The sequence below is a fragment of the Calidris pugnax genome, unplaced genomic scaffold, assembly GCF_001431845.1.
Source record: "Calidris pugnax isolate Ruff unplaced genomic scaffold, ASM143184v1 scaffold41, whole genome shotgun sequence".
Classification (NCBI taxonomy): domain Eukaryota; kingdom Metazoa; phylum Chordata; class Aves; order Charadriiformes; family Scolopacidae; genus Calidris; species Calidris pugnax.
The window spans coordinates 6,366,327-6,380,116 of NW_015094509.1; the positions used below are offsets into that span (position 1 = coordinate 6,366,327).

The 13,790-nt window shown below is 40.3% G+C and overlaps 1 protein-coding gene across 3 annotated transcripts in view; it reads left to right on the forward strand.

Moving 5' to 3' along the window:
• The first annotated feature begins 3,350 nt into the window (after positions 1–3,350).
• OTUD6B (OTU domain containing 6B) overlaps positions 3,351–13,790 on the forward strand; it is a 12,317-nt gene continuing 1,877 nt past the window's right edge. The window contains exons 1-7 of one of the 3 annotated variants that reach the window (XM_014965650.1): positions 3,351–3,477; positions 6,179–6,333; positions 8,204–8,299; positions 9,715–10,027; positions 11,635–11,696; positions 12,363–12,469; positions 13,025–13,207. In XM_014965650.1, the coding sequence (XP_014821136.1) occupies positions 3,387–3,477; positions 6,179–6,333; positions 8,204–8,299; positions 9,715–10,027; positions 11,635–11,696; positions 12,363–12,469; positions 13,025–13,109 (909 nt within the window). In that variant the 5' untranslated portion in view covers positions 3,351–3,386 and the 3' untranslated portion in view covers positions 13,110–13,207. Of the gene's footprint in view, positions 3,478–3,520; positions 3,542–6,178; positions 6,334–8,203; positions 8,300–9,714; positions 10,028–11,634; positions 11,697–12,362; positions 12,470–13,024; positions 13,783–13,790 lie in introns of those variants that run through there. The other 2 variants (XR_001414469.1, XM_014965651.1) reach the window with 2 other exon arrangements.

The window sequence follows — 13,790 nt, forward strand, 5'->3', positions numbered from 1 at the left end:
AATGTCAATTTTGGCAATGTGTAAGACCCAGACTGCGCTTAGTACAGTGCTTTTTACAGCTAACCTTGATTCCAATGGGAGGTTCAAATTCCTACAAGACAGATTAATGAAGTCATACATTTTAATACCAGAAAGGGCTGTTATGGTAATGCAGTCTGACTTGGAATTCTGAGACGTCGGAGAACGTTGCTTGCGTGGAGCCTATAACTTACAGCTGAGCTACTGCCCATCCATAGAAAAGAGGAAGGCATTCAGTCTTGATTTAAAGACTTGCATGACAGTGAACCTACCACATCCTCAATAAAGCACTTCACGGTGAGTTACCTCAGATTTCAGTCGTCTTTTTTTTTTTTTTTTTCCCTTTTCATTTCAGCTTCTAAGCATTGTATTTTATTATGACCTTGCCTGTTAAACCCCTTTTTCTCCCCAGGAATCATAATTAGGCAAGCTGAGCTTATACGCAGTAAGGCTTTCTTTAAGAGTTTTGTTGTCAGAGAGGAAAAACACCCAAAATTTGGAGGGGAAAAACCGCATGTACGTGATCGTGATGTACATGGTCCTGATGAGCTGGCAGGTCAAGAGGCCCCTGAGGAGCCAGGGGTCCTGGGGCAAGAGGGCAGGGACAGGCAGGGCCCCTGGAGCCACTGTTCTCTAAAATTTCCTAAAATCTCCAGTCCTGTGTAACTTTGAGTTTGGGATTGGGTCATATGTCTGAACATCCAATTACAGTGTCACGTTATTGTAAAAAGACAATAGGGTGGGTTTTTGCTGTCATTTTATAAAGTTCTAAAAGAAACTAAAATGCAGCAGGTATAAAAGAGTTTTTATTAATTTTTCAATATAGAGCATTTTAAGAACACATGTTAAATGTTGGCATACTCATATATACTTACATGTGGGGACAAACACACATCATTGACAAACTGATATAGAGCACATGCATACATTAGCCAAGGCAAATCTAACTCGGATTTCTCCTTGTAGAATATTAGAAATAAATATTTCTGTATACTACTAGGGATTTGCTGGTGGTACACAAAAATATTTACAGGGCCACCCTTGTAATTTCCAGTGTTAACCTATTTTCCTAGCTAAAGGCCACTCCACCCTTCATTCCTTTTGGATGAGGCTCTTTTTTTTTCCTAGCTGGTCTGTGGTTTTATTCCCACAGGCTGGAAAAATCAAGTGGAGGCAAAGGTAAAATGTATCATATATCCAGGTACAGATATACAAATCTGAAAATTATTTACATTTCAACAGAATTCTAAAGGGGGGGTGTGTCTAAAAATTGGATGGTTTTGTGCAGTGAAGGAGTCTGATCCATCAGCTCACGGTTCTGCTTTAGATCTGTTTCCTTTCTTTGAACTTTACACTGCACTTCTTGTAGAGGATCTGTTGATAAGAATATAAAAAAGTAATAGCAATGCCATAACACTTAAGCACTTACCGTTCCCAATACCAAGGGTTTTGCTCAATTTGAATAATTTTAAACCCAATTCAAATTTTAAAGTTTTATCAATTATGTTTTGCCCAGATGAAGTGGAACATGCCACAAAATAACGTTGGAGTCTGCACTGGGCAGAAAAGCATCTCGGTGCACACCAGCATGCAGCAAGGATTTGGTAGTTCCCACTTTTGAGGTGGGAATTTGACTCCAACTGGGAAGGAAGTCTGGATTTCACCATCATAAAAATATAACCGTTTATGAGACAATTTCACAGTGGTGAGGAGACCCAAACCACAACCTGGAAAATCGTGAGTCTTTCTGGGTATTTTTTTTTAACTTCAAGTAATAAAAAAAAAACAAAAAAACACCAAACTTGCACAGTGCATTTTGCACAAAAGTGAATAGGTTGAGTAATTATTAATTTTTTCCCTCAATGTGATAAATCATGTGAATCGTAGAATGGTTTAGGTTGGAAGGGACCTTAAAGGTCGTCAAGTTCCAACCCTCTGGTGGGAGGGACACTTCCCACCAGCCCAGGTTGCTCCAAGCCCCATCCAGCCTGGCCTTGAACCCCTCCAGGGATGGGGCAGCCACAGCTTCCCTGGGCAACCTGTTCCAGTGTCTCACCACCCTCACAGGAAAGAATTTCTTTCTGGTATCTAATCTAAATCTCCCCTTTTCCAATGCAAAACCGCTACCCCTTGTCCTGTCACAGCACTTCCTGGAGAACCCAATCAATCCTTTTCTCACCCCCAGCCTTCCTATTTAATAGGATTTACCTCTGGTCCAGCTGAACCTGCCGGTTTTTCCTTAGTGAAGACGGGTCCGCGCAGGCCCCGCCGCTGGGCGGGAAGACACGGACAATCACAGAATCTTCTAGGTTGGAAGGGACCTTAAAGATCATCTTGTCCAACCGTCACCCTAACTGACAAAAATAGACCCCCACACAACAAACAAGGAGCATCATCCCTAAACCATACCTCCAAGCACTACATCAACCCGTCTTTTGAACACCTCCAGGGATGGTGCCTCAACCACCTCCCTGGGCAGCCCATTCCAATGGCTGAGAACCCTTTCAGTGAAAAAATTTTTCCTAATATCCAGCCTGAACCTCCCCTGGCGTAACTTGAGGCCATTTCCTCTTGTCCTGTCGCCTGTGACTTGAGAAAAGACACCGACCCCCACCTCTCTACACCCTCCTTTCAGGGAGTTGGAGAGAGCAATAAGGCCTCCCCTCAGCCTCCTCTTCTCCAGGCTGAATAACCCCAGCTCCCTCAGCCTCTCCTCATCAGACTTATTCTCCAGACCCCTCACCATCTTTGTCGCCCGTCTCTGGACCCGCTCCAGCACCTCAATGTCTTTTTTATGGTAGGGGGCCCAAAACTGGACACAGTACTCAAGGTGAGGCCTCACCAGTGCCGAGTACAGGGGGACAATCACCTCTTGGGCCCTACTCGCCACGCTGTTCCTGACACTGGCCAGGATGCTGGTGGCTTTCTTGGCCAACCGGCAGCACATACACACACACAGGAGCTCCACGGGGAGGGAAGGGAGAAGATGTGGGGTGGAAGGGGACGGAAAGGGAAGTGTTCAAAAGACGGGTTGATGTAGTGCTTGGAGGTATGGTTTAGGGATGATGCTCCTTGTTTGTTGTGTGGGTGACTATTTTTGTCAAAATTAGGTTGACGGCTGGACAAGATGATCTTTAAGGTCCCTTCCAACCTAGAAGATTCTGTGATTCTGTGAAGGGCCGGGCCGCTCGTCCCCTCACGGCGGCTGCTGGCGGTGGGAGGGGCGGGGCGGCGCTGCCGGAAGCGCGGGCTCAGCGCCCGCCTCGCGCCGGGGTCGGGGGTCACGCGCCGCCGCCTCAGCCGCGGTGTGAGGGAGTCCCGCCGGCGCCCGGGGCGGGGAGGGGGTGGGTGGTGCTGCGGGCTCCCTCATGGAGGGCTCCGGGGAAGATGAGGCGGGTGCCGACGGGCCGCTGCAGCAGCTGGTGAAGCGGCAGCGCAAGGAGAAGCGGGAGCTGCAAGGTGAGGGGCGCCGGCGAAAGGCGGGCAAGGGGGAGGAAGCGCAAGGAGAAGCGGGAGCTGCAAGGTGAGGGGCGCCGGCGAAAGGCGGGCAAGGGGGAGGAAGGGTCCCGCCCGCCCTTAGCCTGTGGGGAGGCGGCGGCGAGGCTTCGGCCTCCCTCCCGCTCTCGGCCTTCCCCTGGCTGGAAGCCCCTCAGGGCAGCGGGAGAAGCTCGGCGGGCGGGGGGGGCCTTGGGAAAGGAGGGAGGCTGTCGGCAGTGACAAGGCTGTGTCTGGGCTGAGGTGTCGTTGCCAGGCTTGGCTGCTGGGTGTCCCACTGGGCAGGCGTGCGGGCCGCGGAGCTCCCCTTGCTGTAATCTCGGGAGCCTGACAGGGCTTGGGAGCTGTAAAGTAACGCTAGGCCATCAGCGTTTTGTTAACGTTTTTTTGCTGCTTTTTTTTTTAAGGCAGAGAAAGCCTGGTTTCGTAAGGCGTTTTAGGTTGAAAAGCCTGCATTATGGTCCTTACTGCCCAGGCAGGTGTTTGGTCAAAGTGAACTGATGTGAAATTAACTTCATGAGGGTGGTGAGAGCCTGGCCCAGGTTGCCCAGAGAAGCTGTGGCTGCCCCATCCCTGGAGGGGTTCAAGACCAGGCTGGATGGGGCTTGGAGCAACCTGGTCTGGTGGGAGGTGTCCCTGCCCAGGGCAGGGGGTTGGAACTCGGTCTTTAAGGTCCCTTCCAACTCTGACCATTCTCTGACTCTGTGCAGCTGGAGTGATATATCTATAGTAGAAGAGCTGTGGGATTTTACAGGGCTACATGCGAACTATTCATGAGCCACATTTACCTACCTGGTTACAGTAGGTTAACATAGTTAAGTAGTTCTGTTAGCTGGATTCTGTTGAGGTGAGTTTTATAGTTGATTGTAACCTTTTTGCCAAGCTTTCCTCATTTCTGGTATATTGATACAGCTTTTTCATTGTTTGGCTTTTTTGGTATCTAATGGAGTAAGCCCATCTGCAGCCTTTTATCAGTTAGAGTGTTAAAGAAGAGGGGAGACACTATTGGGCTGCAGAGTCACTATATCTGTAGGAGTCTTCTGTTTTGAAATGCCTTTTCCTCCCTCAAATTTGGTTGAAATTGAAAAGAGGGGTAGAAATCAAGGATTATGGTTACGTGGGTGGAGCACATGGCACATTGATTGCTAGAGGCTGAGGAATAGAGGGCTTTTCCACCTAGAGAATGTGATAAGGGGGTATCCAATTGCAGCCCTTCACTACCTAAAGATGGGAGTGGTATACAGAAGACAGAGCTGCAGTCTTCCCAGTTAGGAGAGGCAGGTGTCATATAGGCACATGTTTTCCTACTTGAAAAATACGTTCCTGATAAGTGCAGTGATTAACTCTTTGACAGATGGCAAAGCCATTTATTTGTAAGAATTAACAGAAGGTGCATTTCAGCGTCTGAAAATCCAGCATCTCCTCCAGTTGATGATCCTTGTCTCCACCGCCCCCTGTATATTCTCCTTGTGTATCTATGTGTGCCTCCTAAGTCCTGGATTTCCTTTTCCCCCATTATGTTAAGTTTTATGAACTAAACTGCTTTTCTGCCTGCCAAGCTCAGCTGACTCATCTGTGAGCTGAATGCTTAATGTAAATTTTTCAGTGTGAGCATTCTTGCTGCCTCCTCTGAAAAGTTCCATTATCATCACCATAATCTTCAGTTTAATTGTTTCAGTCAAGGGTGAAGGACAGGAAAATGTACAGATGATGAATGCAGAATGTTAAATAATTGGTGCTGTGACTCTGAAACAGTGAATACAGAAGTGATGAGAGCTAGCAGGGTGTGTTCATGCACAGGCTGTGGAAACTGTGTTTGTCCAGCCTGGAGAAGAAGACAAGACTATGGGGAACCTGGCTGTAGTTTCCTCTGCCTATTGGATGGAGCCAGACTCTTCAAAGTCAAGTGTAGAGAATGGACGAGAGACAATGACTGAAAGTGATAACAAGAAAAATCCTCATGGGAGGAAAAGGAGAAAATATTTTCATGTCAAGAATGGCCAAACATTGGGAAAAAACTGCTCAGAAATGTTGCAGAATGTCCATCGCTGGAGGATTTGCACCATCATCTGAATAATAATAATCTGATGTAGCTTTGAATTCAGCCCTGCTTTGAGCAGGAGGTTGGAGGAGGTGACCTCCGGACATCCTTTCTAACCAAACTATTCAGTGGTTTGAGAAACGGAGCCTTAACTTACAGCCTAAAAGTACTTACTGAATTTGAGCAAGTTGAGAGTTGTGTTTTTTGTTCTTGAATGCCCGTTTTGCTTTTAAAAGCTTTACTTTAAGGACAGGTAATCTCTGTTTTTACTTTTCATTTGCTACTTGTGTGATTAACAACTTACACATCTTTGCTGTGACAGGATTTGGGATCTCAATGCCCAATAATCTTTTTGAAGGCAACAGGCTGAGATCTATTGTGTTGATAACATTGCACAAGTTTTTCTGTTCTTTGGATACAACATTCACGTTCTTTTAAGAAAAATATTGCTGCTTTAAAGTGTGATTGTAACAGGCAATCTCACAGTTAAACTGTTAAAACATACTGATATGTTGATATTTGTACATTTTTTTTCTGTATGACTTGCAGTTCTCTTTTCTGCAATGACTGTGGAGTATCTATTATCATTAGAGCTAATGTTTTGTTACGCTACTTCTCTAACAGCAAAAATTCAAGGCATGAAAAATGCTGTTCCCAAGAATGATAAGAAGAGACGAAAACAGCTGGCTGATGAAGTTGCCAAACTAGAGGCAGAACTTGAACAGAAGCACAAGGAAGAATTAAAGGAGTTGAAGGAAGCTTTACCTGAGCAGACTAAGGTAGGTGCTTTAATTTTAGTGGAAGTTGTGCGGATACAATTCTTGTTAGGGCTTCTTTAACTCTTAGAAATTATAATGAAATAACACTTAAAAGTATTTCTCGTTTTCCTCGCAGTATTAGTAACTCTTTTTATCTTTGGAAACATTCAGCTGTTATGGTGGGTGAGCATGGCTAGAAGGGGCATTATAGCTTTGGGGTTTTGTTTGTTGTTGAGCAGTATTTGTTTTTGCTCTTAGCTATGTTAGTAGCTCAATCATCTTAAATATTTTTTTTAGGTTCCTGTTATGTTCTTATTCTAATTATCTTATGTATACTACTAGAGTATTGTTGGCCATCAGTAGGCATTTGACTGATGCAGTGTGTTTTGTCTTGCAATTCTGTCAAGACCTTTTTGTAATAAGAGACTTTCTGTGATGATGGGAACTGTCTTCTTAAATGCTGCTGTTCTGCCATGTTGGCAATGCAACCACATTTAAATGCTTCTAGTTTGTTGTTTGATGGCAAACCACTTAATTTTCAACAGAGGCTAGGCGTTAGTCAAATTTAGCTGCAGGAATGAGGAAACTAGCTACTTGTGTGACATACAAAAATTCACCTGTGTTTTAGCACTTTATAAATAGAGTGTTGGAAACTCTTGTCATAGTGAATTTGCGATCCATAAACTTAATTCTGTGTATCCAGTATTGAAAAGAACTTCATTTGTATCCTGTGCCTGAATTGAAGGAGTGTTTGTGCAAGTAGACCTGTTCATATACTTCCTCCTGCCTACACGGGAAGAGACCCTATGGCTAAATTGCTGCAATAGCGTTAATCTGTGAATGGAGCTAGTGCTACATGCTCATACCTCTCCTGAAGTGTTCGCCTAACAGCAGGTGCCTTCTGGCTGTTTAAATCTTGTAAAGAAACAAACAAAAACCCTGTCTGCCTGATGCTTTCTGGACTAAATGTTTTCTGATTAGTCACCTAGCGAAGATTTAAGCAGAATGTACTTTCATTTGAAATTGGAGAGTAAAAACATTTCTGAATGACTTTTTAGGGAAATAGACCTGATTGAGAAGCGTCTGCTGAGAATCCCTGTGGAAAGAAAAAAAGTTTTCAATTGCAAGTTATGACCCTATTAACAATCATCTGTAGTATATCTTAATTGGATGCTTAAGCAGATGATTAATGCATGAGCATTAAACATAATGCTTCTGTTTACCTGTGTCTTAGATTAATTTCAAGAGTTTGTTTTATTTTGCTAAATGAGGTGTCAAAACTTTACGATGGAGGGCTTTTCAAGCTAAAATTCTTGCCCTAGACATAGCTTTGCATTGAGAGGATTTTGTTTTGAGATGTGTGGTTTCTTTCAATTCTCAACTTTTTTATTCAGATTGAAACATGTCCATGCTTCCAAAGGTGACATCTAGTTCATACCATTATGGGGTTAGCTTTGTCATTTTTCTTGGGGAGAGTCAACTCCCTGTCTTTTCCACCTGCTGGTTATGCTTTGGTATGGAAAGCAGAGCCTTCTCTTCTTTTAATTGTCACAGAACTTGATAATGGCTGTTTGGGTACTTCATTTGTCTGGTAAGGTGAGAAAAACTTTCCCTTTCATAGACTAAATTTGAGGTGTGCTGTTCATAACTGTCTCTTTGTGGAGACTACAGAAAAAGTAATATAATGCGTGACAGTGGTTTGGGATGTGAAATACTTCTGGCTGTGACAGGTTCTGTGCTATACACAGATCTTTGTGGTTAAACTTCATAAATACACCCTGCAATTACCTAGGAACAGAACTTAAAACTGTTAAGGAGATGCTTAACAGAAGAACTGTTTAAGGATATCATTTATATTAATAAGAACGTTTTGACTTTTTTTTCTTTTTAGACAGATTCGATAGCTGATGGGGTTGCAAATTTAGAGCTTGAAGGAGCAGAGCAACAAATTCAGCCTCCTCGAATATCAAAAGCACAGAAGAGGAGGGTATGACAACTTTTCAAAATTTTACAAATATTTGACTGAAGTTATATTCGCTTAAACTTAACTGTAATAACCAAAGTTAAACAATTTTGCAGGGGACATTACCTGGCTAATTCATTATTGATGCTGTACCTACTGGGTGCCTTGAAAATCTGTAAAGCTACTACCTAGAGATATGTAAGCATTTTATAGTCATACTTTTTTTTTTACCCTCAGCCATGAGCTGGGAATCAAAATAGATCAGGAGATGGGAACCAGAAAAAACAAATGTTGTAAAGGAAGTGATTTTGAAATAATGTGACTAAGAACATTAATAAAGGAATAAAATAATTGCATTTAAATAGTGTAAAATGCTACATGGAAAATACGCATGTAGTAGAACTTCACACGTTTAACAAAGGAATGTTAATGTTAAAATGCTTGTAAGTTTCTGAGTTGTTAAGAAACAGTACCTGGTGTCAAGGCTATTAGTGTTATGTCTTGTTAAGTTTCATCTGTTAAATTGCGATGGATTAACACTCTCATTGTACCTGCATGAATGTTTATACCGGGCCAGAGGAACGATGCTTTATTGCAGAGTCCATCCCCTGCTACATGATCCAGGCATGATAAAAGGGTGTTCTTAATTTATCGCAATGTGTCTAGGCAAACTAGAAACTCTCTAGTCTAGTTTTCCTATATTGTGGTAGCCTAAACCAGACAGGTCTTGATTTGTGGTGAATTTTAAGTGTGCAGATGAAAAGATCATTCTCTTACTGCCTACTTTTTTATTTGCTTGCTTACTTTGACTCTTATTCCCTTATTAACTGAAGCGTAAACTTGTGAAGCATTCTATAAAGTTATTTTAATGTTATATTTTACTACATCCCCTTTAGTATTCCCTGTATGCATTCTTATCTATCCTTTAGGTTAGGAGCAGTCTTTTATGATGTATAGTGCCTAGCCTGAGGGATTTTCAGTTCCATGACATAAGCTCCCTTAGGCAATCATATGCGTAACTGGTGGATCTCTCACTTGTTATGAAAGAGTAATATTTTCTGTTGTTTAATTAGAATTCTCCTCCTTGAGTTCTTTGCAGATGTGGTGAAATAGGTGATCCTGAAGAAATTACCACTGCTAATAGCCTTTGTATTGGTGTTTGTTGTAAAGTGTTGTTTTGCATGTTGATCTAATTAAGGTGTCTCCTGTCACATAATGTTGTCAGAAGCAGTTAGGATGTACTGTTCACTTACCCTTTGCTACAGTTTCGGACTAGGAGGTCTCTAAGATTTGGTAGTGCTGATTCGAGAGAACATTTCTCAGTACATTCATATCTGTGAAAACATTTAAAGAGTTACAAGCAAGCACTAAGCCAAAAACTGTGAAGATGCCTTTACATTTTAACATTTGATGTCATTTTTATGTGTGCTTAATCTAAGGAAAAAAAAGCTGCCTTGGAGAAAGAAAGAGAAGAAAGGATAGCTGAAGCTGAGATAGAAAATTTAACGGGTGCTAGACATCTTGAAAGTCAGAAACTTGCCTCCCTGTTGGCAGCAAGGCACCTGGAGATTAAACAGATCCCTTCGGATGGCCATTGCATGTACAGAGCTATCGAGGATCAGCTCAAGGATTGCCAGAATTCCTGGACTGTTGCAACTCTGAGGAACCAAACAGCAAAGTATATGCAAAGTCACTTTGATGACTTCCTGCCGTTTCTTACAAACCCTAATACTGGAGACATGTATAGCAGAGGTAAGACTTGGAGCTTAAGAGGTTTTTAGAAGCTGTTGTAACTATTTCTGATCATTCTCCATCTCAGTTAGAGCTGAACTGGAATCCCCTCTAACGTTTGTTCCTGAACTTTGTTGCTCTGTTGGTTTGGCTGTGTTTTATGGAACACAGAATTATGATCTGCTATGAACCTTGGTACATCTGAATCTATGTAATTTTATTTTTTTTTTAAGCAATTAGCAGAAATTATTCCCCATTAAAAAAAATAAATGCTGGTTACTAGATGGTAATCATGTTCTGGGATGTGATTTAAGTTGTATTATAAAGAGATTGCTTGCCAAGTTAGGGATGTTTTTTTGTCAACTTTTCTATTGGTGTTTTCAATTTACATAGGAAAGCTGTTAAAAATGTGTGTGAAATTCAAGCAAATCTTTTTTTATAATAGTTTGCATAGATACTTTTTTGTATTATACCCTTTATTTTCCCTGTTTATACTACTCCTTTTAAGCCCTTATAAACAAAATAGTCTGAAAAATAGAAAGTCATTTAGTGTGAAGCAATGGTGTAGGCTGAGTAAATGCAATTAAATGGAATTTATGTACTTCATACTTGAGCAATACATAGTTTATTTATTTCTTACTGTGTGTCTGGAACATCATGCGTATGACTTTATACATTTATTTATTTTTTTTAAACTTACTGCTACATTCATGTAATAGTTATTGCTCTGGATTTCATTTGGTGACTGGGGGCTGTTGTGAAGTAGGAGATGTCTTTCCCATGTTGACAGAGATAATTGTCACGCACTAAATGTGCCCCCAGAGAAGACTGAATGAAGTTCTGCAGAGCATCAGGGAGCTGTGGTTTTCTTATGTCTCTTAAGTCTGTTATAAGGGGAATGAATGAAAAACAATTCTGAGCAGTCTTTGGAAAAATCTGTTCCTTCCTTATCAGAATCTATTCATAGGGTTCAGAAGCCTGAAGGGTTATAATTTATAAATTTGAAAGCTTGATTTCTGTAGAACGTGATCCACAAAAGGTTTGTTTGGCTAGTAACAGATGAGCTATTGGGAATAAATACTTCAGAGGTTAAAACCAAGGCAGCTAATTTGGAAGTTTAAAAAAATAAAACCAAACACAGAAAACCAAACCCAACAGTTGAACTAAATACCATTACAAGATATTAAAACCATACCTGACACCTAGGTAACATAAGAACTAAGCATGCTACTTGCTATCACATTCTCTTTTAGAGTTTCAAAGCAACACCCTCTAAGACTTAACAAGAAGAAAACTGTAAGCAATTTGCTTGTTATTAACAAGCATGACTAAAAAGTTTTAAATAAACCTAAATAAAAGTCTAAAACTAAAACCTGTACTTCTTTTTATTCCCTTAATTGTTTTCCTTCCTGTCTTCAATCTTAATTTTTCTTTCTAAAAGAGGAATGGGGATTATTTTGGCTTTTGGTGTTTTTCTTTTATTTTCCTTCTCTTCAGTGAACATACATATTTTCCTGTATAATGTGTTTGGACTTTTCAGGTTCTAGTTCTTCATTGTGCAATCTGTATTTTCGGAAGTACTTCTCAAATAAGATAAGTACTAAAAGTTGTCTTTTCTTTCCCCACAGAGGAATTTGAGAAATACTGTGATGATATAGCAAATACAGCTGCATGGGGTGGTCAGCTGGAAGTAAGTATTGTGTTGGTAATTTTTATTTGTGAAATTCTCAAGTGGGTGAATACACCTTCAAAAAAGGGCTTCTTGAGAAAAAATACCTGAAGGCATATGGGAACATGGTCATAAATCATTTATCAAGAAGTTTCTCCTATAGTTATGAATTCTTTTCCCAAACTAGTAGCTTTTCTGGTGGGGTGCTGGTGTTCTGATGTGTTTGACAAGATGCAAGTTAATGAATTCAGTAGTCCTAAATATCATTAGAAAGACTGACAGTAGGAGTGGGGAGAGTATTTTATTATGCAGACTTAAGATGGTAGCAAATCTGACTATAGCAGAGCAATGCTAGATTTTGGTAATGTAAGCCAGAACTTCAGCTTGAGAAAACACATATTTATTGTAGTTTATCATATTTATTGTTTTATGAAAGAGTAGTTACCAAGTTACTGAAGCTAGCCCAATGTTACCTGTGTTGTATCGTCAAAACAATGATTAATTTAAGGCAAGCTGTTTTCAATTAAAGTTTAAAAAGTTAAAATAATTTTGCTTATTTTAATAAAGTTCATTTTCTAACGGTATTTGAAATGTTATGCCTGAACTCATGTCTGCTAAAACTTAATGCCATGTCGTCTTCTCCACGTTGGATTTAATCCTGTTATTGAATTGTTTTTGTGCTTAAAGCTAAGGGCTTTGTCGCACATTTTGCAAACACCTATTGAAGTTGTGCAAATGGATTCCCCTCCCATTGTTGTTGGTGAAGAATATTCAGGCAAACCAATAATACTTGTGTAAGTATGTAGTTTTATCCCTTCTTAAAATTAGTGCATTTATAGCAGAGGGCTCAGCTTTGATTCTCACCTGCTCTTTTATTTTCTGTTACGTATCTGGTGTTGAAAAGTTGCTCGAAGAATGATCTTGCAGCTTAGAAATTATGTTTGTTGTTGACACATTTAGTTTAAAGATATTGTAATCAGAGTTTTTCAAATGCTGACAATCAGTCTGAAGTGTGATTCAGTCACTGCTTTATAGAATGCTACAAGGTCATTTTTTCCTGTTAGATAATTACAAAATAATAGTGAAATTTCATTATTCACTGTAGTGAAATAAGATGCAGCAGGAAACGTTTTTTTCCCTCTTCAGAGTTTATGTTAATATGTACCTGGAAGTCACCAGAATTAAAAACTGTCTTTATTAATACTCTCCTATTTAATGAACCTTTATATTTTCTGTGCTAAAACTTGAATTTATTTAAGCTATCTTCCCGTGCTGTTAATATTTGGCATGACATACTTCTAGGTACAATGAATGCTAATTCTCTAACTGGTTGTTTGTTTTTTTTTTAGGTATATGAGACATGCCTATGGATTAGGAGAACATTACAATTCTGTACAAATTCTGACAGATGCTGCTACAGAAAATGGCAGCTAGCATACAACATTCAGAAATCCACACGGATAACAGTTGCTTCTTGATATGTTGGGCTACAGACAATTCCTAGACAGACTGGAAAGTAAAACTACATGGAACGGATTAAAAATGAAAAGAAGAGATACAAAATTTGACTAGAAATCAGAAATAGCTCTTGATTTCAAACAAAACCAAACCAAAACCACACAACAGTATTTTGAACTTGTAGGTATTAATCATGTTTAGACGATCTTCTCTGAAATGGCAGCTGTGTAGATCAGAAGTATTTTTTTTTTTAATAGAGCATCATCCCATGCTGCAGTGAAAATACAGAGTAGTAAATGTTTGGGTTAATCTGCATTTCTGCTGAAGAATTAAGTTCACCTGAAGGTTCCTGTTACGTTATTTCTGGCAGATCTTGATGATCGTGGAAGAGTTAAGGCATTTAAAATAATTGATTTTATTTTGATTGATGGAACGTCCTCTACAGTGTTTCTTTAGTTTTATCAAGATCTAGCTTTAATGCTGTAGTAGGGATCCCCGTCTTTATTTGGGCAGAGAAGAGCTGGAGGCAAATCCAGTGTTTGAATATCTTGCTTGGCTGAAGGAATTGCACAAACTTTATTTTAAAGACTTTCATCTAAGATTTTTACCAAAGTTTGAGGACTTAGCTTTTTTTTTTGGGGGGGGGGGGGTGTGAGA